General features: G+C 38.0%; 1 protein-coding gene and 1 long non-coding RNA gene across 4 annotated transcripts in view; one reads left to right on the top strand and one right to left on the bottom strand.

Moving 5' to 3' along the window:
- The window catches only part of LOC118689406 (uncharacterized), a 166,026-nt gene that overhangs the window by 112,533 nt on the left and 26,336 nt on the right, over nucleotides 1–27,157 (top strand). For both annotated transcript variants that reach the window (XR_004980619.2, XR_004980618.2), the window contains exon 5: nucleotides 15,304–15,358. This is a non-coding gene — a long non-coding RNA (uncharacterized LOC118689406). The remainder of the gene's footprint in view (nucleotides 1–15,303; nucleotides 15,359–27,157) is intronic.
- The window catches only part of COL11A1 (collagen type XI alpha 1 chain), a 125,666-nt gene continuing 121,188 nt past the window's right edge, over nucleotides 22,680–27,157 (bottom strand). For both annotated transcript variants that reach the window (XM_036387659.2, XM_036387660.2), the window contains 3 exons: nucleotides 27,008–27,076; nucleotides 26,110–26,343; nucleotides 22,680–24,425 (listed from right to left, as the gene is read on the bottom strand). In XM_036387659.2, the coding sequence (XP_036243552.1) occupies nucleotides 24,279–24,425; nucleotides 26,110–26,343; nucleotides 27,008–27,076 (450 nt within the window). In that variant the 3' untranslated portion in view covers nucleotides 22,680–24,278. The remainder of the gene's footprint in view (nucleotides 24,426–26,109; nucleotides 26,344–27,007; nucleotides 27,077–27,157) is intronic.

Raw genomic sequence — 27,157 nt, 5'->3', positions numbered from 1 at the left:
CTGTGGAGTGCTAGTCTGAACATTCTGCAACTCTTGGAAGAGAAAGTGATCATTGTGAGAGACTTTGGTCCTGATGACCTCTGAGCTGTACAATCCAGCAGGGACTTGTTGAACATCTCTTTCCCAGGTACTCAAGCCAGACAATACCTTCTGAAAAGAGGCTTTCTGTGGTATGATTCAGGCAATATGGGCTTAATAAACAACATGCTGGCTAAAATATCCATTATTTTGAGAAACACTTACTAGAGGAAAAAGTAAATTTAGATTTTTTGAAAAAATTCTTAATTCTAATTTTTTAAAGAAAATTTTTTTGGACCACAGACAGGTTATTCTATCTCTGGAATGCTGGTTATTGTTAAAATATTGTAGTTTCTGGTAAGAGCTGTGAGGATCTAGGGGAGAAGAATCAATATTTAAAATAAGATATCATTCATTACTAAGCAATATATTTTCTTGTACATATATATTTTCCTCCCTGACAAAAAACTAGATTTTGCTGGTTTAAGAAAGTTCTTCAACCATAGCACTATGGACTACAGGAGGTTGAGGAATGTATGGGAAAAGCAGCTTTTGCAGACTTCTTTTTGCTCCTCAGACAATCAAATTGCTTTTCCTGTGAGCAATTACTAAATATTGTGTGAGCATATCTTGAGGTAATGTGGTATTGTGTCCTCCCAGTGTTGGAAGAAAATACCCAGATCAAAGATTGTCTCAGTTAGTTTTATGACATAAGCCCTAAGTATGGTAATTAAGAAGAAGTAGTGCACATCTGGTATCTTGTGATAATGGATCATCAGAAACAAAAATTACGTGGCAGTTTTATACAATGTGTAGTTCCAATCCCATAGAACTCTTAAAAGGACAACATTCATGGGAATAAGTAATGGGTGGAGAGAGATTGATTAGAACCACCTGCTGTTTACTGTGAGATGTTACAGATGATTATAAGGAAAAAAACCAAAACACTTATTTCAATAAAATTAAGGCTAAAAATTAGATCTGATGTCGCTAGATAGAAATATAAGAACTGTTCAAAATTATAACATCAAGCATCTAAAAGCTGCAAAGCATTTAGCACATAGCAAGGTAGCGGAGAATATTAAATAGCTGCAAATATGGAAAAATAAAATATGAGCAAACAGTACTACTCTTTTATCATCAGTAAGTAGCTTTAGGCATAAATAGTCCTCTTGAAATCATCTAGATTTTTTTTTTTCTGTGCAAAAGGAATAAAGTTTTTTAAATAGGTGGAAAAACCACTAAAAGTTTAATAAGCACCCTGTGAGAATTGTGGTAATTATTGAGGTCCTGCAAGGTCATTATTGGTAATTGAAATCTGATCACTTTTAAAACCCAACATGCCCAAGCCATTGCAAAATGAGATACATAAGTACACTCGTCAAAACATCCCTTGAGGGAGCGTGAAACAAAACCAGAAATTCAGTAATTTTAAAGCAGCAATATATTTTTTAAACTTGTTTAGTAGAAGCTTAATTGGAAATCATAGATTTAAAAGAAATTATATGAGAAGGTGGAGAATTCTTTGGAGTTGAGCAATGGAGAGGAGGCATTTTCAAAGCTGTGTTGATGAGTTATAGACATGGGCACCAGAGCTTCCATCATTAGGAAACAGCCATAGAGAAAACTTGAGGCAACAGTGTTGTCTCAGTCACAGAAGTGATTTAAACCTTTTGGACTGTACGTTCAGAGGTGCTTTGCATAAAATAAATGTTGGGCTTTCTTTGAAGAGTCTGTTGACTTTTGGCAGAACTTAGGCACTTGAATATACATAAATAGAAACCGTCCCGGGAAGGGAAGATGTTTAGCAGAAAAAAATGGAAGCAATTATTTTGTAAATACAGTGTCTGCAAATGAGAAAAATATAATCCAAAAGTGGAAGTGCTGAGTCCATTTTATCTGTTTACTGGGAAAAAAAAAGAATAATAGTACAGTGAACATAATATTCATGTGTGCAAACTGTGTGACAGAAAAAATATACAAATCCAGTAATATCTTGAGTAATTTAACTTTTCTGGTTCCTTTACACCAGTCAGTTATTCTGCTGTGTCCCCCAAGCATCCAAGTTGAACATTGGCTGGGTTTGAAAAATTGATTTCTCTGTATTTTAGTAAGGTTTCAGATCTCTTTGATGACAGCTTCTTAGATCAGTCAGTCAGAGTCCCGTGCCTGTCTAAAATAAGATGGCAGCTGGATTATTTTCAGACATAACCAGTGCTGCCAAATATCTTTCAGTGAGTTTGTCACTATTTGCCATACTTTTTATTTCTACTTAAAGAAATGTCACCTTACATACCACTTTAATTTCCTTTTTTGAGTGCTTGGGTATATCCTATATATTTAGAGGTATTCAGCTGCTATGTGAAAATGTAGTACCATCAGCAAAGTCAAATATCTCATTCGTGAATGCACCATTTCTTCCTTAAATCAGAAGGTATCTGGAGTACACATCAGTAAAGATTTTTTATTTTTCAAGAATTAGGATGAGAAAAATCTCCAAGGATAATTAACAATACTGTGTTACAGGTTTAGCTGAAAGAAAAAGAGAAAAAAATGAAACAAAAAAGCCTTTGAAAATTGCCTTAGTGAAGGCAATTCTTTATATATGTCAATACATATCAATTAAAGATTGAATTACATTTTAATTTGTCCTCTTTAGAGCAGTGCTGATTTGAAAATAATTCTGATTTGAGGAGGAGAAAATAAAACCTCAGTGGGTTTTTGTTGCCAAAGCCAGAGAAAATCCTTATTCAGAGAAGTTCTATTACCTGAACTGTCCTTGTGTGCTTTTAGACAGACTCATGCACTGTCATGTTCCCACCTGTCCTGAGACACTGGCATCTGGGAATCTATTTCAATATTTATAACCCTGTTTTCATTCTGCCTGGTTACAAGCAGGGGAAATGCTGTTTCACACCTGTGTGCTGGTAGAGCTGACTCCACACAAGCAGCAAGGCGGGTCAGGCAGACATGGGCTGACAGATTTCAAGAGGAATAGCATTCCAAACAGATCTTCAGGAATTATAGGAGCTTTAAAGTGCTGCTGGTGATCTGCACTTTGTGTTCTTGACACTTGGCAATTTCTGGCCTATTATGTTCCTGGAGTCAGGCATTTCCAGCTTACTGCATGAACACTGGCAGCTCTTAATGAGCACTTCCATCAGAATGGCAGCTGCTGCTCAGCACCTGGGGCTCCTCTATTGTCCAGCTGGGTATATTATGGCTTTTTGATTCTCCTCTGTGTAACTGTGATTGCTTGAATGATTTCACCTTGCTGGATTTCCCTGACAGAACCCTGTGACATGAGTAAGATTCTAGTCCCTGGCATTATGGTTTCTGAGTTAAGTTTTAAAGCTAAGTTTCAATATCTGATCATACAAGACAGATGATCCACATACTGAATAATGTTAGAAAGAAGGAATTGGTGATGAAAATGAAGTTATTTCATTTCTGTATTATGTTGTGTAGCTTTTCATAATCAACACCACAGTGAAAAACATTACAGTATCTTGCTGAGTGATAATGGCAATTCTAGATGTTTCAGCACTTTTGGAAAAGGGAAAATCTAATTTCCTTATTACTAATATGGGAAGTGTCTGAAGGGCATCGACATCAACAGAGAGTGCTATCTCTTTAGATACACAGTGAAAGCAGGATATGGCCCCAGCCCAAGAGAAGGAAAGCAAAGGAGTCAATTCCCCATTTGACAGAGTAAAAAATGTATAGCAAGACAAAGAAATAAACTAGTTTCTTTGGATTTGATATCTTGGACAGTGTCTCCTTTCCCTTTTTAGGTACTGCCCCTTGTCAAGCTCAGAACTCTCTGTTTTGTTGAGATGAATGTCAGTCCTCAAAGTCCTGCATGTACTCCCTCTGGGATCACACATGGATAGAGTATCTGCACTGATGGAAAGCCTGCATTTGTGTATTGAGTTGTGTTTCTCACTGAAGTCTATTTCCTGTTGTGCTGTTAAATAGAAATACATTTGATGTGACAAGTCCCAATCCTTGTTGTGTGTAGTCATTAAAGATCCCATTATCTGTTTCCTGAAACCTAAGACATACATTCTACTGTATGAAATCTTCAGTTGGGCTTCCCTTAATTTATAATACATTTCTTGTAGGTATAGTAGAGATTGTATGAACTGAAGTGAAAAGAAAAGAAGGTGATTTTTGACCCGTCTTCTTCTAGTGAAAGACTGAAAGGTTATTCCCTAGGAAATGCTGAGGTAATTTGTTACCTTGTTTTATGAATGTGCTGTTAAATAGCTGATATGTTTCCAATGAGAGGTGGCGGCAGTGAAGTTAAATCAATTGCTTTGGTGAAATAATCCCCTGAGCTTGGTAATTGATTGCATTTTACTTTAGGTTTGCACAGTCTTTTGATGTTCCTCAGGACCAAAAGTAATACAGAGTTGCTTTTATTTATTAATGAGGATTTTTTAGCACTGAATCTATCTGAATGCAAAGTAGAAGTTGAGAGAAATGCAGACAAATGAAGATTCCATCTCCTCTCTCTCCCCCTCCCTCTCTTTCTCTCCTTTTCCTTTGTCATTAACAGTTCATTCTCTTGGTTCAGGAAATTGCAAAAATAAAGGAAAGTGAGTGCAGGATGAAGTAATTAACTAGATAAAGACAAATCAAATCAATTATCTCTATTATAGCTCCCTTTTTTGGTGATATTTGGGTTAGATATAGCCAACCCTAAGGACACCACATAATGGAGAAAAAGAATTAATATTATCAGAGTAAAATCAGTACTAGGGAACGATTAATAAAATCTCTGTATCTACCTTCAGACCTCACCTCTAAGCCAGGATTATTTTAAACATTGCATTCTAGCACTTCTAGATACTCAAGAGCAACAATACCAGATATATTGAGACAATATAGTAGTGGAACCAGTTTTCATTTATCTTTTGACTTTACTAAATTTTGTTTTCTGCAGAAGAACTCAGATGAGTTTCTAGATTTCTTATATAAACATGGCATTTTTCAGACAGTCAGAACATAGCAAAGTGCATCTGTTTCCTTTGTTTTGCTTACAAACATGAGACAGCAATGGTAAAACCACTATGTCTTTAATTGACTTGGGCTGCCTAATCAGTAAATCTCTTCCAGATGACTGCTGCTAGTACTTTGTATTGCAGTATTTTAGAATTTAGAAATTACTGGTAAATTTATAAATTCCTCCAAATTCTGCAGTCTACTCAAAGGGCAGATGAGGTAAACATCAACACCATAAAAATAATACATAGGGGCACACACAAGGCCATTGCTTTAATTTGCTGCCCAGCATTTCATATTCTAATGCAGAGTATCAAATTTTCCAGGAAATAAAAATTGTTTTTGCAAGTATTTCCTGGCTGCTTGACATGCAATACACTTCTTTAAAAAATTCTTACTAAACCATTCATATTTGGTGTGTCTGTTAATTAGCATTGCAATTGTAGTCACCACAGCTCTATTCCTCTGCAGAGTTTGCTGCGCTTCAAGAGACAATTGTTAAATAAAAAATGTCAACAAGGTATTATGACAAACCTATCTACAAGAATTCCTTTGCTGATTGTATTAGAACAATTAGAAAAGCTCACATGAGCAGCTCTGCATTGTTTCTTGCCTTATGTACAAGAAGGACTTTACACATTTATATGAAACCCAGAATTGGTAGTGAAGAGCTGTAAGAGAATCACTAGAGACTCAAACTTCAGCAATAAGACCCTCTAAGGTCAGAAACTTCCTTACATTTTGTTTTTAAAAGGAGAACACTCATTAGATACACTTTTCTCACCAGACATCTGAAAGAGGGAATCTAGTATTCCAAATAATTTAAGAGTGGTAGAAATTGAGAGTGTAAATATATCTTTCCTCTTCTTTTGGAGGGGAAAAATATAAATACTAAATAGTTTCTTAATCTCACAAATCCCTATTTTTCTATATAAGAGAAATTTTCAGATCAAATGGAAGTCTCAAGATCAGAACGGGATGATTAGAATTATAAAACCAGACTTAACATCAAGCTTTATTTTAACTTTTGAAATTATGACCCACTACAGAGTGAACAAATTTAAGGTCAAGAGCTTTAAGTGGATCTGGCCACAGTTTCTTCTGAGGATATATTCTGAGGTAGTGACATTTTGTAAATGCCTTTAAGACATGTAAATGACTGTGCCAGCTACAAGATGGTTGATAAATGGTCCCAGATAGGAGGTCTGTAGCACCAGTGAGCAGATCTAACATATGTTGATGAGGTGAGCAGCCAAGTGGAAATTTGGAAGACATGAGTTAAAAATAGGTGAGTAGTGTTGTAGGGAGAGAAGGATTTAAAGATAAAGCGGGAAGGGGGATAAATAGGGAAGGAAAGAGAGAAGATACTAATATTGCTTATAGGCAAGTGAAGCAGATGGTCACTTGTTTCATGTAGGGAATTGATATAGGCACTGAATTCTGAGTCTGGTTAATGTAGGTCTCATTTTTTTTTGTTTTATAGTGAAATCACCATGATTGAAAAATAATTTTCTCTGAGGTTTCAGTCCAAAAATATGGGAAAATCCCTGTGCAAGAAAAATATTGCTACAGATATGATATTGGCTGGTAGAGAAGATGAAACATAAATCTCCAGATTTTAAAATTCTGAACATTTGTAGCATGAGCTAATTCTTCCCCAACTAAAGCTGAGTCTCTTGAAATTGCTGTATCTGAAACTGTAGTGGAATCATGATCAATTTGTTCGTGAAAGAAGTAGAATAATAAGGTGGTTGGGCATGTACTTTTATGAGGAAGTGAGCTGAGTTTCATGCTGGGTGCTCTTTTTAGCTTGTCTACAATAAGATGTTCTCTCAGGATCATAGAATAAAGTATCAGTTTCTTGCCTGTTGGGAATACACTGATCCAAGTTTTAGAGAAGAATTTAATATATTTATTTATATTTATATAAATTTTTACCTGCAGAACAGGCAGCCTATCCAGCCAGTTACAAATCTTGCTAGTGTTAATTGTTGAGTTGAATGCCTAAGTCTAAGCAGTGCTGAACAGGGAAAATGAAAAAAAAAAAAATTATTACAGTTTGAAGTCTTGAAGGTGAAATTTTTGGAAGGAAAATTTTATATGAAGCAAAGTGTGTTGAAGTGATAGTACTTATCTTTAACAGATTTCTATTGTAGAATTACATGTTTATTTTTGAAATGCAGATGACAGATGATTTGGGTAACTTCAGTAAATACTTCATCTGTCTGCAGACTCTTGCTGTGATAGAGTAAATGTATCTGATTCCTGTTAGGATGACTTGAAAGAAGCAAAGGTATGGGTTCTTAGCTTTCATCTAGTATGTACAACTCAGTGAAAAACCCTAAATTACAGTGTGGCTTTGAGGAATGTGTATGTTTCCTTATTGAAGCTTTGCTCTTTTTGCATTAGGATTTCAATATTTGGTTTTCTGTATTTATTTAACCTTTTAATTAAAATCCTATAATCTCTTTTCTAGGATGATTCTTGGGTAGTTTCAGTAACTGCAGGAGGAGAACTTTTGCTTGGAAAGGTCTTCTGGTACCAGGCCCCCTCCTGAAGTTGTGCTGTTACTAGAGCTTGGTCTAGTAACAGCACAACTGTCCTGGCCTTGTTTTGCTGCATCTCAAACACCTCTGAGGTGCTCTTTCTGGACAACCCGTCCCTGAGCAGCATTACCTTGCTTGGGAAAAAGTGTTTTTTTCTGATTTCTATGTGACTCCCCTTCAACTTGATTTTTTGATTATCGCTTTCATATTAATCTTGAGCTTTTAGAGCAAGAGAAAGCCATTTGCATCTTCCATTTCTGTTCTGTTGTCCTGTTATCAAAACCTGACAAAATCCTTCTGTGGTTTGTTGGGGATTTTTCCATTGAATCTTGCAGTATCATCAGGGAAGAAAAAATGAGTTACTTGTAAGAATTCTATTCTTTTGTACACACTATAAACTTTTTTTAAGGACTAAACAAGCGAAATGAAAAAAAGAAAAATGAACAGATTTTCAGGCTCCTTAATAAATAAAACCAAACTTTTGTTTCCTTAAACAAAAGGGACATTCCTGGTGAAAACTTACATTTTGGGGTTTTGACTAGTAAGTGCAATAACTGGCTGTCAAAAATAACTTACAAATTTGTCTAAATATCTATTTATAATTTTATAATAAGAGTTGAAAACAGTAATGCAGAAATCCCAGTGTAGTGGATAATCTGGTACCAATGAGCTCTTTGAAATCCTTTTACATCTTCAAAGTGCAGTACATTTCCTGATGCTAATGGCACCTTGTGGCTACAGGATTCTTAGGGGAGCTAATTACTGCTGGCCTAAGGACACGTCCCCAGCATGAGCTGTTCCCAAGGCTTGCTTATGTACTTCAACAAAAAGTCTACCTGCAATGAATGCAAGTCTGTCAGGCCTCACAATGACTTCAGACACCCAGTCCTTACCTGTCTTCACAACAAGGCAATCTCAGTCACATTTATGACTTTCAAAGGTACCCTGGTTAAAAAAAAAAAATCATTTTTTAGAATCCTGGGTATCTGAAACTTTAATTTAAGAGTATCGTAGGTTTTTTTTACAATTTCTCAATCATTCTATATTCATAAAGAAAATTAGGAGAATCTTCCAGTCAAGACTCTTTTTTAACACAGAATTAGAACTAAAATGGACTTCAAAAAGTGGTGGCAAGCCACTTGTGTGCTTGTTTTGCAGTTAAGTTATAGTCTGTGTCCAGAAGTTTCTGGTTTACATTTTTGTTGAAACTGAGACAAAAGCAAAGAGAATTTTGAGAATAGGTACATTTCAAGGTGGCTGCCTGTATTTTATTTTCTGTTGTTATTGGAGGGTTCCTATTAATAACAAAAAAATTCTTTTTGACAGTTGAAACAGAATGAGAAATAGAGATCTGGATAGTACATCAGTCTAGGCTGTCAAGTTGAGGGTTGATTTAAAGGTCAGTCATACATGTTCTTTTCCACATATCCATAAAATGATGACTATAATGATATATGTGCAATCTAATTTGGGAAGAACAAAAAAGGGTTTTCAGATATCTAACTATATTCTTATATTAATATATGAAAGTAGATGTTTCCTTTTAATTGATACAGTTTTATACACCAGTGTCCTTGTACTGTTAGTCATCAGAGTCAGGCCCTTTTTGCCTTAAGTGTAAACACTGACAGAGTCAGAGCAAGCTGTCCTGCATGAACTTGTTCCTGATTTGGGGAGATTTCAAGGGGTGTGGGATGTCATATTGATGTTTTTCCTCTCTCCTCAGAGAGAAGAATAAGCCAAGATTCTTAGGAGGTACAGCTGCAGTGGCAGTACTGGGGTTAGCTATTGGTAGCACACATTGGTTAGGGAATTTGACAAGGCAGTTACATAGAAATATGCACACTAAAAACACATCAGTTCAACAATTAGCAGTTTAGCAGATTAGGTTTGATTTTTTTTGACCCTGCTGATGGATTGAGGCATTTTGAGTTTGGATAGCATCACTCTTATTCCTCTCCTGATGTAACTGCTCTGCTAGTGAGAGATGAGTGGTTTCTTCTGACCTACCTGCTGCTTCTGCATGTTCACTGAAGTTCACTTTGAGCATCTCATTAACTCCCCTATGGCTAATGTGGAAGATTAAGGTGTACACAAAGGAGTACATAAGTACATATCCATCCTTAATGAAGATGTTTCTTATCCTGCAGACATTTTTACTTTTAATTTCAGCGAAAATGAAACTTGTAAGGGTTTCTGAAACACATCTGCATCTGATCTGACCTCAGCAGGTCATATGCTGCTGCACAGTGACAAACCACTTTGCTTCTAAAAAACCATTAGACTTGTTAGCTGTGCACAGCCCCCATGAGTTCATTTCGTACAAGAGCTGGGGAGCAAACCTGAGATGCTGCTAAAAGTTGATTCTTTAGTGAAGTGAGTCAAATTAACATATTCCCTTGAGTGTGTATTTTAAAACTTACTAAGATTAGTACTGTAAAAGGCAAAACCATCCTCTCCCATCCATACACTTTGGCCTCAGGAGTCACATTTCTTTTTCTACCAAACATGGGAGGCCAAGGACTCATAGTAAAAGACTGTTATGTTAAAAGTAGTGCTGGAAATGGAGACAAAATTAACATAGAGACTTTGTACAGCTGTGTAGGAATAGTCGTGTCTGGAATCCTGAATCCTTCATGATCAGCACAAGCTGATTCAGAGGATAAAACCAGCAGCAGGTACTTATATGAGATAGTGTCTTCAAGGAAAGTTAAGCACAGTAGTTAGAGATTGTAGCTGTGCTTCACATGGTATTTAAAGAGTCTTGCATCTTTCTAAGAACTCAGTATCTAAGAACTCAGTATGAACATCTGCTAGATATTCAAAAGTGATTCAGATCAGGTCTCTAAGGAGGAAAAGTAGCAAGGGTTTGTAAATATGATCAGATCCTACAATAATAACTGAACATCAGTGCCAGCACTAATGAGAAAACCAGAAGGTGTTAAAATGAGCTAGAAAGCTTTTAGGCCTATTAGTCTCTGCCAAATGAACTTTTGAGCTTTAATAGACAGGCTTTTAGGATGCTCATGCAGTTAACTCTCTATGTTTTATAATGCTTATCTAGTCAGTAAAAGGTAATAATTTCACTGAAATACAGCTTTGGTAAAAATATTTGCTATTTCCTCATTGCTTAACAATTCTGATTTCTTCTGATTTTCAATCCCATTATAAGAATTACAAGTGAAGGAGGACTCCTATACAGCTGCTTCAGGAATTGTGTATCTGCAATGGCACATTTGTTTTCCATCTGAGTGTCTGCTTAAATTGCATTTCATCCCTCATTTATATTTCTCATCTACCTAGTAACCTTGAGCACACTGATGCAGTTTCTCTTGCTATCATCCACATGACTCTTTGTGACTTCATTTGACATTATATTAAGGTAAACCACAGTCTTGTTAATAGCAATAAACACCAAGATGGTTCAGTGCTCCTTTGAATGAAGACAAATGAAGGTAGGGAAATGCAATGATTATGTACACTGTGAAGAAAAAGGGCTGTCTTAATGGACTAAAATCAACTTATGTGGATATAATGACTTCACTAACACACAGCTGAGATTAACTTGACTGATTCAGCCAGTGGCTTGCTTAAGGTATCTTATTATTGTCATATTACTAAGGTCTAAATCATAATGGGTTCCCTGAGTCTGATACCTCTGGTAGCACTCATGCCTGTAAAACCTAAATTTTACTCCTGGGTATGTACTTAGTCTAATTTATTTCACTACCTAATGCTTATTGCAGGGAATATATTTAGCCATAACATTTGTTTTTGGAGTTTTTGAAATAAAAACCCCCTTAGCTACCAGAATGTCCCATGGAAACAGATGGTACAAAGAGAGTGGCCAGTTCAGAGAATTTTAAATGAAACTGGCTTTGAAATCATACTAAGCTTTTCTCTATTCTAATATTTATGCATTGCTTGAACTATCAGCTGCTAGATAGCACAATGTATTTCCAGTTGTGATAGGCATTCATACAAACAGTATATTATACATGCAGGGAAAACACATGATAAAGATTTTATAATGGTTAATGGAGCTCTAGAACTCAACGTGATGGTACAGCATGTCTGCAAAAAAGGTTGGTTTTCCAGAACTTGCTAAGACATTTAAATTGGTAGGAATACTGGTAGAAAATAAACTTTAATATTTGAGAGATGGTTGAAATAAAAATATTTTAAATCCCATGCAGGATTAAAAAAATAAAAGAGTTGGGAATTCTCCTTTTTCAATCTTTATTTTGTACTTCTGTTTTCAACATACAAAAACATCACTGTCTTTCAAATTCCAACAGGGTTTATTTATTATTATATAATTATTTCATCGTGTCTTGTAGCAAGTAACATTGCTGTTAATAGATCTATGTATATAAATGGACAATTTTTTCCAGAATCTTTAATTAAAAGTTTTGTTAGGGTGAAGTGTAAATGTAGCAAGGTTGTCTATTCTGTATGGCAAGGACTTTCTATCCCTGATGTCTTGGCAAACCATTTTGGTTGGCTGGCTAATTTTGATTCAGTATCAGGATGCAGAAGGTAATGAGGTGGGAAGGCAATGCCCTAAGGCAACTTGGGCTTGGGGTGACTTGTAGCCAGTCCCTTACTGCAGTGGTGCAGCTGATGTGTACAGTCAAAGCAATGGCTGCTACACCTGGCCTGTGCTGACTTTTGATACTGTCCACTGAGACCTTCTCATGTGCAAACCATGGAAACTTGAACTCCAGGTAAGTGCCATGGTGTTACATTCAGAGTCTTAGTGGTAAAGTAAGTAACAGTACTTCAAACTTTGCTAAGTATTCCCCTGTTCCTGACTCCAAGCAAGCAGCTGCTTTACTCAGAGAATAAATATCAGAGACCATAATTATGAATGCTGCCTTGTTGTTTACACTTGGAATGACTTTTTCCCCACTACCATAGTCTTTGAATTTGTATTCTCCTTAGACTGCTTTCAGGTTCTAAATAAAACAGGTAAAGGGAGGGGCTGCCAGCTGATTCTCCTGTGATGCACAGTACTCTTTGCTGTGCTGAACATGTCTGAAATGCTGACCTACTGGTTTGCAGCTTACTTTCTTTTTAGCAGACTTCCCCAAAATCTTATGTCAATAATGAGAGAACAACACAGTAAATAAGTAGGTACTTGACTGGAAAGTGCAGCTACTGACCTGCCTGCTAGGGATAATTTTACATTTCCCATTTCCCAGCATGCATCCGTTTTGAAAGTTATTGAGGGGAATTTGGACTTCCAGGCCACTCCAGTATAATCACTGAGCAGTTATTTGCTGGAGGCAATCACCATTATTATGGTCCTTACTCCACATCTTTTGAAGGCACTGAAGGATTGATATTGATTTTTGAGTAGCATTTATAAGGGGCCTGTGCACTTGAGAGTAACTGGACCATATCATTAGACTACCTAGGGGATTTTCCATCAACTATATTTCTAAAGGTAACACTAGTAGAAGAACTCTGAACCTCTGAATCAGAAGATGGATGTATAATAGATCTTAGTATTTTAAAGGAAAGAACTTCAAGAAAACAGCTGCTAAAAGACTGTTTAAGTTATGGATCACAAGCTAACTCTTGATTTATGAAGGCAGCATAGTAACAGTTTTCTAATTAATTGATCTGATTGTTCTCAAGAGTGTTAGAGTCAGTGATTAGGAAAACCTATTTCTTGTCATCAAAACAAAGGGAACCCTGAGAAAAATGAGACTGTAACAGGTGCTTGGCCACACTCATTGCATCAGTGGCAGCTGATAATGTAGTGTGTGATTCCCAGCCAATGGACTGACCCACCCAACCTCCTCCTGTGGCATGGTCCCTCCTCTGCTCTATCAGCCTTTAGGTATTCCCAGCTCTGCTCTGAAGCTCCCTGGCTCTGACAACACTGAGCACTCAGGGGCAGTGGCTACAGGTGCAATGTGACCCCAGTGCATGAGCAAAGCTGCAGCTGGGGCTGCCAGTGTGACTCTGCCCCCTGTGTAGTCTGAGATACACTGGTTTGTCTTGGGCTTTAGATTAACACATCTGAATGAGTTGCAGAAATCCTGGAATTTTGTAACAGGGTTTTAGAGCCAGGTCAGATTAAGATAACTGAGATTTAGGTGAGATTACAGCAAATTTCACTTCTAGTTAGCTGAGCCCAGATAGCACCTCAGCTAGAGAGTCTGTCACTATTTCTTAAGGAAAAAAAGAGATTTCACACCCAAGTTACAAATAAAATTATTACAGCTTAACTTCCACACAATGACTAAAGTTTATTCACTGCAAGGAGCAAGAATTAAATAAAAAAACCAAATTGATTTTTCTAAATTTCTCTTTTTAAAAAATTAGGCACACAACTTGTCTTTTGCCTTTGATTAGTTTTAATCTCAGGTTCTCATGCAACCTAATTTACTGTTACCATAAATAGAATCCCAACAGAAAAGCTATTTTTTTAAAAAAGAAAGTACATATTCCCAGAGTTTTACACTCAGAATCAAGCAAAAACACGAGGAAATTAGTCTTCAGCTTTCAGATTTTTCTTTCTTACTACAGTCTGGTAGTTATCTTGGCCACCATCTTAGTTAATAAATTTACCCATGTATCAGTTCTGCATTACTGTAATTGCTACTAACAAAATGAATAACTTGTCCAAATTAGTGACATTTTTTTAAGAAGTAAGGAATATGAACTTGAGAAAGCCACCACATTTTTATGTTTATTAGACTAAATATGCCCTTTTAAAGTACACAGAGTTTTCCCAGCAGTTTGGCTTTAAGAAGTCAGAAGGCTTTTGAAGATATTTGCTTAAACCACAAAACTTTGCATGCTTTTCCCTTGTAAATAAAGGATAATGTAATGCAGAAGAATCTTATTTAAACTTTGCATACAAATATGCATGAATGCCAATTGGATTCAATTTTCCTGACTTAATTTGAATTAACTGATGGGTCTTTTGACACAAGCTGTACTAATTGTTGCTTATTTGGGTGCACTATATCAGTGAGCATGGCAATCAAAAGCTCAGCCAGATGTTCATATTTTCTTTGATTGCCCACAGCCCTAGGTTTGAAGAAAAGTCAATCAGCAAAATTATTATTCTTAGCATCTGTCAAGGTACTGATCACATTACCATAATGGCTGTCAGAAAAGCAGAGTGGCTCTGATTCCCTTTCACTTAACCTGGTATCAGCCCTCAGCTCTCTGCAGTCCTGGTGTGATACCATCACAAAACATGGAAGTTCTGTGAAATTAGACCAAGGGTATTTATAAGTGGTTGAGTTCACCACAGTAAAGAGTGAATATATTTTAATCTTTATATAAACTTAGATTTGTGTAAGTAACTTCTATTAAAGTATATTTTGTGTGTTTTATACTAGCACGTATTTACAATGTTGTATTGACTAAAGGAATATTTCTGTCCAAACTTCATATAAAAGCTTTTAAGAAGTTGAAAAACTAAATGTATTACAACTATGTTCAGAAGTCTGAGCATACTGAAAAAGTTTATTTTGATTTGCTTTAAAACTTTTGGACACCTGTAAAATTCATCATCTATATTTACAGCTCAAGCAATTTTTTTTTCATTTCATTAGTATTTTCATGAAAGCATTAGAGTAAAACAATTTTTGTGGGTATGGTTTTTTCCAAGTGTTCTAAAAACATCTGCCAGAGAGAGAATTTGCATTTATTTTCAGATGGGATACAAATCAAGGCTGTCTTAACCTTTCTCTCCCTTCATCCCTAGGTATTTAAAATGTGTCTTTGCCTTTCCTGCATAACTGGATCCTAGCTCATTAAAGGTAAGACCTTTTTTTGCAATCCCCTTAGGAGCAGTGCCTAGCAAGGGAAACTGCATGGTTTGCACCTTTGTTAATTTAAGAATTTACCATGGCCTGGAGTTCTGCCTGCCCAGGAGTGTCTTAACTTGCAATCCCCACCTGCCTGCCTGGCAGCTGAGTATTTTGAGCAGGACTTGTCATTTCATTTGTTTCTAAGGGATACCTTCTGCCCAAGACAGTTCATGGCTAAGGAGAACCAAGGGAAGAGAGCCCAGCCTAAAGCACAACTGATAATTTGATGCTTGTCTCTGTAAGACTGGTGCAGGTCTCTCACTTTGTTGTACATGTTGCATAGAAACATCCTAAAGCTGTGACTGTAGTGGACTCCTTGCCATGTCGCTTAAAAGGTGATGGACTGTGGAGAAGGGAATTCTTTATTTTCAACTGTTTATCTTAAAATTCTGCTGAAACGTCCTTCATATTTCACCAAGTGCAAAAGCAGACCTGTGACATTAACAACACTCTGTGCTGCTTCTCCCTATTGAGCAGTGAAATTTTTGTTCCTCTTTTACAGTATTTAATGTGTGTGACATCAAAAAGATGAATTTAACCTGACAGAGGAAGATAATAGGGGAAAGATTCTGAAAATATTATTATGGGTGATAAGCTCCAGCAGCAATTAATTCAGGAAGGAGTTTACTGAAGGAAGCTTCCAGGCTCAACCACTAAACCCTTAATGTGGCTTAGCTCTCAATCAAAGCTTTCAGAGAAAGAGATTGCATGAAAGAGGAGCTATCGTATCTGCCACAAAGCTGCTTAATATGACTCATGTCTCAACAGAAGTGTTTCCAGCATAATAACTTTAGATAGTGCTTCAAAACCAATGACACACATCCCTAGCTCATTTATAGAGCTGTTTAAATATTGCCTTTGCATGCCTGCTGTTCGAATGTTTACAGCAACTCAGGTTTTGCAGCCCATTCTACCACAGAAACACCTGGGTAAAGAAAACAAACCCTTTGTGTTCCCTCACTCTGAAAAGGTCTCACAGCTCAGGTTGCAGACATCAGACTCTGGAGAGAGTGACCCCAGAGTGGTGCTAACTCAAGGGAAGTGTTTTGCCTGACAGGGAGAAAGGTCAGAGTGTCATTGCCCTGTGAGCACCATGGGCAGGGAGCACATGCACAGGTTCAGAGGCGGAGAGGGCAACCTCTGTATTTGGTGGGGTGGGGTTTTTTACCTTAATTATGCCTTTGAAGAGGTAACAACTGAATGTGAATTTACCTCTTTCACATGCATAAAACTCTGTGGGTGTGGGAGTGGTACATTTTGAATATGATGCTTTTAGGAGAAATGAAAATTGAGGGGAAGAAAATTTCTGAGAAAAAGATAACGTTGTGTTTCATCTAGGGGTAAGTGGAGGTGTGTGTCTTTTGACACACACATGGGCTCAAAGTCACCTCGTCGGCTTTGGAACCAGAGCACAGCCCCCCTCAGGCTGGGCCCACAGGCCCTGGGTGGTCACCTGGGGGCTGCCCCTGGGAGTGCCAAACCCAGGGCTCTTCAGGGAGTTTTGGTCAGAACAAACATCTAAAAACGTCCTTAAAGCCTCCTGTTAAAGAAGGGCTTTTGAGTATTTCCTGGAGTACTATCTGCAAGAATCACCCTGAGTGCAGTTTTGGGTGCTACAATAGAAGAAAGATTTAAACCTATTGGAGAGCTACCAAGACAGTGAAGGCCTTGAGGGGAAGCCATATCGGGAGCAGCTAAGGTCCCTTGGCTTGGTAAGTGTGGAGGAGACACAGGTGAGACCTCAGGGCAGTCCACAACTTCCTCACAGGCAGAAACGGAGGGGCGGGCACTGATCTCTCTCTCTCTCTCTCTCTGGTGACCACTAGTGGGACTCAGGTAACTCATGTGGAGCTGAGAAGAGGCTCAGGTTGGATATTAGGCAAAGGCAAAGGTTTTTCCTCCAGAGGGTGTTTGGGCACTGGAACAGGCTCCCCAAGGTCACAGCACCAAGCCTGGCAGAGTTCAAGAAGTGCTTGGACAATGCTCTCAGGCAGATGGTGTGACTCTTGGTGATGGCCTGCTGGACTTCGATGATCCTTGTGATGGACAGAGCTGGACTTCAGTGATCCTTGTGGGTCCTTCTGAACTCAGGATACCCCATGGTTTTATGATCTCTCTGCTGCAGTTGGTCATCTTCCTCTGTAACTCTCCTTTGTCACACACACATGGTTCACAGGCCCTGGGCTTCATCCTTTTCTGGTTTTTGCTGTGTTTTTACAGCCCTGACCTCTGTGTGTAGGAGTCACCCTACATTTATTTACAGAGATCTGGAGGCACACATCAAACTTTGTCTTCCTTCATTGTGTTTAAACAGAAAAGGGCAGAATACTATCTGGCTATCAAAAATATTCCAGTGTTGCAAAACAGCCCTTAAGTACTTTGTGGTTTTGCTTCTTCTGAGTTATGTGTCTGATTAAAGTTAAATGTATCATTTCATACACCATCACAGCTGAGTTACGCTTGGGTAGCGTGCATCCAAATTTGCTGTATATCTATACGATGTATTTATTGTTCTGCATGTTAAGAGGGTATTAACTTACTGTACTTGCAGATGTTTCAGCCCTTAGTTAGCTTTTAAATTTGTGATTTTGCTTTCATCTTAGTTTTATAGTAGATAATTCTAACCTTCTCATTAAGTTTAATGAGTAACCACATTGGCTCACTGCTGTTTCTACATGGTACACTTGTGCATACAGTCATCAGAAAGATTATGCAAAACATGAGAAATGAATGCACACATGCAAAACTGCATAATGCATTGAAATAATCAAGAATCATTTAATCAGGAACATTCTCAGGTATCCTCAGTTCATGCAAACTGTCCATTTAAATTTTTTTATTACTTTATCAGGAATATTTTCATGGGAAGATGTGATGCTAGTTCAAATGTGGTTCCTCAAAATATTGTGGCTTTGGTTTGAGGTCAATGTATTCAGAAAATGAAATAGGTCAATTTTAAAGTGCAGAGAGAGGTTTCAAAGGGTCAGCAGTATGAGCTGATCTCCCCATTGTCTTTATCTGACTTTCCTTTCAGAGACAGCCCTCAGTGCTGCCTGGTCTCTATGTTTCTCAGTGGTAGGAAAAGGACACAGAAATTGCTTGTTCCTAATCTGAGTGGTCCAGACAGGCTTATTATGAGTCTAGCAGTATGTTAGTGTGGGTGTATTTTGATTTCTGAGCCTGCTCACCCTCCCCCATCACCCATTCTCTCTTCATCTTAAAAGTTAAACATCTCATCTCCCTTTCCAGATCTCCTGTGCTTTCCAGTGCCCCAGCAAAATGTGGCTGCTCCACAAGAGCAGAGATCCTGCAGAGGAGGCAGTGTCAGGAGTGTCTGGGAGAGAGGCGAGTGTGGGAAGGGAGGGGAGGGAGAGTGAGGCACAGGGATGTGGCTGCAGGCTGTGCTCAGGTGTTTCCCACACAGCCTTGCAATCTTGGCTGCTCTTCAGGTGTGTTTTTTATAAACCAGTTTTGCTGCTGCCTCCTAACTATGGGGCCAGTGCACCCTGCCTTTGCATTGACTGTGAGAAACAAACCTGAGCCCTGCAGTTCCAGCAATCACATGGGATGCTCCCAGACTGCCCATAAGGATTTCTCACCCTCCTGCCCTATGTTGAGGGAAGCAAGTTCTCCTATCATTCTTTTCCCATGTATTTCCCCCCTGCTTTCTTATTTCCTCTTTTCTCCCCTGCTACATTTTCCTCCTTTCTGTGATACATTGAGAACTATTTTATTGTGCCTTTCCCTTCTAGAAGTGTCTTTATTCCACTGTTAGTATTGTACTCAGCTCTTGTACTCAGCTCCCAGCACATGGGAAAACAATCTTGGTGAGGGTACCAATGGACTTCCTCCTATCAATCAAATACTTTCAATGAGTTTGGACAGAAACATTTCATTATTTCAAATGGAAACATCACAATTAAAAAAGGAGGAGAAGGAAGGTGAAATGTTCTTTGTTCTTTTCAGAATTTGGAGTGCTGTGGAAAGCTTTCACAAATTAAAATTCCATTTTTGGCTCTTTCTGACAGTAAACAGCTTTGATCTTAATATCTGTGCACTGAAAAACTCTGCAGGCTTGGAGCAAAGTGGGTATTTCTAAAATCCTTCTGAGGAATGACAAAGGGATAAGTGATCCCCATACATCCAAATCAGAAAGTTACTGAATAGCAAATGTTAGGAAGATTATCTTTTAATGCATTTTCCAGAACCTGAGCCCTGACATTGTGCTATGTTATTTTGTGAGCTGATTTGGGCACCAGGACCACAAAGCACAGCTACTTTCTCACCTGAGCTGCCATTGAAATGATATTGTAACAAAAAAGAGGCCCAGGCTCAAGAGACTGTAAGGATAGGATATAAAACCTTACCCTTTTTTTTCCAGTTAATATTTGACAGAAAAAAGCTTTTATATCTATAAAAACAACTTCATTCTAAATCTTTCCACCTCTCATTCCAATTAATATACTTTCCTACTGTAATGAGGAGGTCCTGCTCTAGAAGTCAAGCAGCTCCATGATATACCCTGGCTGACTTTTGTGGGCTTTCTGAGTAACATTCTCAATAAACTAATAAAGAAGACATCAGTATTTCCATTTCAGAAACAGCAATTATATTGTAATGTTTTTATTTTGATAGTCACATCCTGAGTCTCCTCATTTAGTTAACATTTTTAATTTAAAAACTCAGCTTTATGGCTCTGCTGTAGCTATGTTTACTTTTTACTTGTGCTGGGGAACTTCAGAGCTTTCAGGCTGGGCCTCTGAGACCATGATTCACTGGCCTTGCACTGCTGCAGCCCACAGGGGCTAAGGCCATATGCAAGATCTCTGGCTGTGAAATAATTCAGGTGAGAGGGGAGCTGAGTGTGAGGCTGCTGTGCTCATTCATTATTATTAACATGACCTTGGGGTCAGCCTTGTCCCAGTCCTGTGAACTCAGAAAGGTTCTTTTAATTAACCATTGAAAACACAACAGAAGATCCAGTTTAGAGAACTTCTGGGGCTAGAAGAGAATTAATTTGGTTTCTGTCCAGCATCTTATTGGATGGACTGAATTTTTAATTTTCATCCACATTTTAATCACATTGCAAGCTGGAGTTCTTTCATGCTTCAGCAAGATTTAGCTACGTTGCCTTTTTGATGTTAAAAAACCCAATTTCTTAGATTATAATAGGGAGTGGAGGAGGCACTTAGATCCCAGTCCCACTGCTGAGTTTTTAACAATTCTTGTCTGTCTTAGTGAAATTAGGTGTGTTTTGATGGAGATCACCTTTTCCCCCCTTGAGATATTGGAAACAATGTCAAGGTCTGCCAAAGCTCCCTGGACAACCTAGACAAAACATGTCCATTGTGGGCTTTGGCTGCATCCTCTCTCATTAGAACAGAGCCTTCATTCAAAGAGCTGAGAAAAAAACAAGGCCAATTTTGGCTAGAGCAGAGCGTTGGAATATCTGTAAGCTTGCAGCCTTCCTCACTGTATTAATCTTTAATGTTTTTATTGAAAACAAAATGTATAAATAGCTTTAGAGCAATCTACTCCTTGGCAATAATCTTGGCATTGCTTTTCACTGAACTAACAATGAGCCTCTGATAATTTATGTGCTTTCAAAAGGAACACAAATAAGACACGTTTCCAGGTAAACATAATAGACATGACATTTAATATCCTGTCTTTGTAATTTTCTTTTTTTTTTTTTGTTGCATGTACAATAGAAGATGTTCTTTCACAGAAAAATGAGTGTGTTTGCAATAGAAAACCAGTGGCTATTAAGGCTTCTCCTTCCAGCCATTAGCATGTGAAGAATAATTTTATAATTAACAAAGCTGTTCCCAAGGGGAGGAATCTTAAGGAGCTCACTGTCCTTATTTTTTGAAGCTTTGTAGCTTTTTGTGTCACTAGGTGACTGTTGATGTTAGCCATAATGGCTCTCACATGGACTGGAAAAAAAGATCTTCATTGCATTTTATGAAGTTTTCCAACTCACCATGACTGGCACACAAGAGATGTGCCAGTCATGGTGAGTTGATACTGCCCTGTCCTTGGTGAGAGAGAGGCAAAGAAACTCCACTCATGCACACAGGGCAGTTTCTGCCGCTCTAGTCATAGCTTGTCATTTAAATCTCTCTTGTATGTCTGTGTAATTCTGGACAGAACTTTGCCTCGGTCCAGAGTATATTTTGGGCTTGGTTTGCCATGTGCTGAGTTACTCCATTTCCATGCAACACGACCACAATCTGTGTTTAACAGCAGATTGCAAAAGAGAATGGACAAAGAGAAGTTAGACAACAAGCAATGGGTGAGATCCTTTGATGACAAGGATAAATAGTAAGTGGTTAAGGCCTAAAGAAATGTTAAATAATAAACCAGATGGGTCCTTGCTGAAAAGAGTAGAAGAGTCAAGTTCATTTCCTCCTTTATGATGTTGCTGACACAAACCTTGGCAAGACGCTTGGACTAATTCTGGAGAAGATCTGGTTTCATTTGGCTGCTTGAATACATCATTGCATTCTTAGAAACAACATTCTGCTGCAGACTAATTCTGACTCTGCCAAGCCACAACCATCTTTATTTTTTACCCTGAAGCACTCAAACAGGGAGGTTCTTCTAGATAGGCTTGAACAGGTCAGCTCCTAACTTAGCCCAGCCCCCTTGAGCAGGAAAAAGTGGCTGCTTCTCTGCCAAACTTATTGCAGCTGCCCTCACATCTTACTTAGACATAGCCAGAGTTCATGAAGAACAGGTAGCAGATGAAAAAGAGAGGAATTTCTTTGGAGAAGGGGGCAAATCTCATGTCATTGGACCCATCGCTGGTTCTGGTTCCAGTCTAAAACAAAGTGCTGGACATTTTGTGTTCCACTACTTTCCAAGTCTTGGTCTCATTCTTGTCTTCCATTTCCTATTAATAAATAGGGTCATTTGCCTACCCAATGAAGTCCTATAAGCACAAGACTGAGGAATGGACAGTCACTGTAGGTTGTGAGTGGCTGGGGAAGGACTATCAGGCTCCTGTCTTGTGTTTGATGGTATTATCTGGACTGCTGGAGCTATAAATCCATACCAACCATGTGTGAACTTATCCCTGCTGCCTACTGCCAATGGCCAGATCAGCACCTTCTCTGTTAGCACTTCTCTTCCCAGTGCTGTTGCCCAGTGCTTGCCCGGACATGTAGTAACATTCCGTTTTTTTCAAGCCTGGATGGTCTGGAAGAAGAATAAAGTTAAAGTAATGACAGTGGGTGCATTTTGGACATTGAAACAAGAGAATGACCAATCCAGATAAACAAGACTTGATTTTATTAATAAAATTTGTATTTCCCTCTTTGAGGTGACAGTTACAAACTTTGGTTCAAAAATAAAAGAAAATATGAACAGCAAGAAGTTGACTTTTGGAATCTCACTTTTACATGTTTAAACGTGCATAAGAAAATACCAGTTGGAAACGAGCCAGCAGAAACTAGTACTATTTAATTTAACAATTTATAAGAAATAGAAACAAACATTTCTTTTCAAGTCTTACATATATTATGAAAAATAATTACAAAAGGATTTGTGTTGTAAAGCTAAAATGTAATTTCTACTTCCAACTACCTGAATAAAATGTTCAGAGGGAAGGCCAAACCATCATGTTTTTTGGTGAACTTTGAACAGTGAATTGTAAGAGTTTGGGTCAAAGACAGCTCTTTAGGAAGCAGTCCCTCCTGTGTTGCTTAGCAACTGTGTAGAATCACATGACCTAGACATATTGCATCCCTGGCCTTCAGGTGGAGTAACAGGAAGAAAAATAATTCATATTAATGGGACAGGCAAATATTGTATAGACTATTCTGTGAAACCTTTAGTATCCAGTTTAGGAAGCAAACATCCATCATTGCTTACACAAACATCTAAGTAAACACTGCAAAAATCCATAAATAACTGTTTCAAATCCCGTTTTTATACTTATGTAGCCCAAATAAGCAAAATGGAAACAAATCCAGCTGAGATAAAAAAAAAAAGGAAAGCTATATGACTAATTTATTTCACAGATTTTAAACAGTTCTCTAACACAGAAGTTTGTTTTTTTCTTATATGTTTTCCCCACCCAAAAATATAAACTTGTTTATTTTAGGTATATACAGTTATCTTATGAAATTATGGAATTAGAATAGAAAATAAAAAGTCTGAGGTATAGCACCATGGAACATAGCACCTTTGAAAGTGCTTTCATTTCATCATCTAAATTCATTGTCACAGAGTGATATCAGCAGAAAGGAGTTGTTTGAATGTGCTGCTCAAGCTCTTCCAGTTTTGAAACCTTAATTTTACTGGCGACTTCAAATAACAAAGCTCTTCAACAACAATATATACAAAGGGATTTTATTATTAATCAGAAATGGAATTGGCTTCACTGGCAATTACAGTTTTATTTTTTTCAGAATACATACACAGTATTGACAACGTAGTTTGTAATTGTAAAATAAGAGCCAGATGCAATTCAGAGACACATGCAAGTTTTGGAAGTGGACAGAGAAATCACAGTATAGTACTGTACATAGAATAATTACAGTTTATATTAAACACTCTCTAAACACCTCTTTGTTGTAATGGAAGGAGCACCATTGTCGTTGGTTTTTTTACAGCACCAGAGGAATCCAAAGGGGGTGTTCCTGAAGTGAGCCCTATGTTGTCTGTCTGTGCCACAGCATCTTTGCAAAATAAGTTTAAGTCATGTGATTCTGGCCCTACAAGGGCAACGATTACTTTCTAGATAAGACATACATACACAGCAAGACATTTTCTATGCCATCCTTACTCAAAACTTGCATGTGGCATGAAGTGGGTTGGTAGCACCAAAGTGCAACATTTGTGTTGATCTGATTTTGTCTTAAGCTTAACCAAGGAAGCAGACAGGACCGACCTCAAATCCAAACTTCTGGTTCTGATCACCAAAGTCATTGATCATCACATCAACTATGGGCACTTGGTCTATTTTGGGAGTGTTGATTTCCAGCACCGTCTTTGCGTAGCCCTTTCTTGACTGTTAAAAAAGAGAAGAAGAAAACCCAAACTGTTATACCTCTGAGCATTTAACATGCTGTAGATCTTCATATTTTATCTCTAAAGTGTAGAATTTTGAAATGATTGCCCTGACATGCACCAGATATTGCAAACCCTAATTCTTGTATTTTCTTATGATATAATTCTAAAAATGTGACATGTAATGCTTTGATTTAGTTGGAGGATGAACCATAGTTTTTTTACTTACTAAAGTAGGCCTACAAAAGAAAAATAATTTAAGATATTCCATGTTTTTTAGAGAATTCTATAGTTCATGTCTATACTATGTAATAAACAATAACATTGTCACAGCAGTACACATTTCCTGTGGAAAAAGTCACAAATTAGTTCTGAAACAGAAAAGATCCACTTCTAAGAAGAAATACTGTAACTGGCTCACAAACTATTACAGCAACTAAGAAGAAAGTAATATTCTGACAGGACTGCCAACTGCTGCACTTAGAAGCCAGCTTTGAAGGCACACCCTTGCTGCCTGGAGAAGGCTCTCTAGCTCCTGTGAGCATCACTCAGCCAGCCATCACATCACCTATCAGCACTGCACTTCCTTTAGATGGTCTCTTACATCTGCTGAGACCCCTTTCAGCTACACCAGGGTCTTGGAGCTCAGAGGGGCATCCAAGCTGACAGACCTGAGTGTTCTCAGTTTAGTGACAGCTGCAACTTTCAGCTCTCTCTGGAGCTCTACATTTACCCTCTGTGGATAACAAAAGTGAAATGGAAATACAAGGCACACAGAAAGGCTGACATGGATCAGTTGTGTATTAGAGTCCCACTGCTGAGGGGAGGTGCTTTGCACCTCCTGAGCTGCATCTCTGCCTCAGGTGGATATCCTGGCACTTCTGGGTCTCTAATTCTGTATCTCTGACTGCTCAGAAACTGCCTTCAGAATGCTCCCATATCAAACCCCAAAATAATTAATGAGGCTTCAACTGTCCCTTGTTCTTTTGATGCCTTTGTTTCAAAGGGTTCAATAGAGACTGTTCTATTTCTGAGAAGTGGTAACAGTTGCTATGCCCACAGAGACCCTGAAAGAGGAGTGCTCAGGGAGCTGATGTATGCTTGGACACCTCTGGGGATTTTTAGCTTAAAGGAGGATTCTGAAAAGTAAGAGCCACAAACTTCACCTGGCTTTGAATACAGAAAATAAGAAAAGGAAACATAAAGTCACATATCAAACTGTGAAATTAATTCACTATGTTTGGGTACATACATAGGATTTATGTGATACATGTTTTTGCTGTATTCAATAACTATTCTATTTGTGTATACCTTGATTTTTAGTACCAGTATATTCTGCTTATATGCTGCCTACTCTCATTATCTTTTTTGCTTCTGTTCTTTCCTTACACTGTGCTCATACACAGTAGCAGATAGTCTGCTTTCAGCACAGTGGTGTTGACAGCCTGCATCCATTCCAGGTTTGTTCAATTTCTTGGCTTGTGGTTATATTTTTTTTGGTACATAGGTGAAAATTGAATATGGCACTTGTGTACTATGGTTAAAAATCTACTAAAAATCAGTATATGACAAGTGAAGTGTTTACAAAGCTTGTCTCAGAAGAAAGCTGTGAAAAAATAGATTTGTTTGATTTCCACTTTAAATGACAGGTGGGTTTTGTAAAGACTCTTTGAAGCTCTACTTACTGCACAGCCATCATGGAGAGCTTTGATGTAAGGATTGTTGTCATAAGACATTTCTTCATCATTGGATCCTAAGAACCTTAGTGCTTTGTCATAGCTGTCAGAGGGTGCATCGTGCCAGGCTACAGACTGGTGACAGTTGTAAGTGAAATTTTGTCTGGCAGAGGCACTCAGTAGTTTAAGGAATGTCATTTGGACCATATTAATGGAATTGCCTTCAACATCCAAATAGGAAAGCTGGAAAATATAAAAAATTAGATGAATATTTATCTGTTTTCTTTGGTACAATGCAAACCAAAATTATTGTTGACAAAAGAGAATCATATAACTGCCCTCAATAAAAATATCAACCAACACATAACATTTTATGAAGTTTTAAAGGTCGATACAGCTATGACTCAGTAAATAGATTTTCATAATGTAGCAGTATATTTAGGATGAAGAATTACATATATGAGCTTTGTTCTACTGGGAAAAGAGAGAATTATTCCTGCCTTATAGTGTAAAGCAGCAGAATCTGTTTGGTAATCTGTTTTTAGTTAATCATAAGTTAGTCAGCCTGCAGCCTCACCTCTGCATACCCAGAATATTTCCAGTAACCTAGACTGGGGTGGGGGATCTGTGTTCCAGCTGCTTTCCCAAGGTTTGGTGGTGAGGTGTGTCTGACATTGGCCAGATCCTCACCAGCAGCTGTGCAGGTGACCTTTGGGATCTGTGGGACAGTACAGACCAGGCTTCTGCTCTCCAGGGGCAAGAGACCACATAGCTGCTGTGATATTTAGGGCAAAAGGGCTGGGGGTCTTTTCATTATGTAAATATTTGTAAAATTCCCTGTGATCTGCTGATGGCTGAAAAGTTGGACCTGATTTGTGAATACAGTTGCATTGCAGTGACAACTTACAAGTTTTCCTCGCTTAAATTCACTAAACCAAGATCCTGGGTTCTCCTTTGGCCACGATGAAATTCTAACCTGTGAGGTCAAACAGCAGAGACAGAAGTATTTGAAACATATGTTGACAGATGTGAAGGTTTTACATTACTTGGGACAAAT

The sequence above is a fragment of the Molothrus ater genome, chromosome 9 (assembly GCF_012460135.2).
Source record: "Molothrus ater isolate BHLD 08-10-18 breed brown headed cowbird chromosome 9, BPBGC_Mater_1.1, whole genome shotgun sequence".
Lineage (NCBI taxonomy): Eukaryota > Metazoa > Chordata > Aves > Passeriformes > Icteridae > Molothrus > Molothrus ater.
The sequence above is the reverse complement of the archived record's forward strand: the minus strand, read 5'-3'. Positions and strand labels throughout refer to the sequence as shown.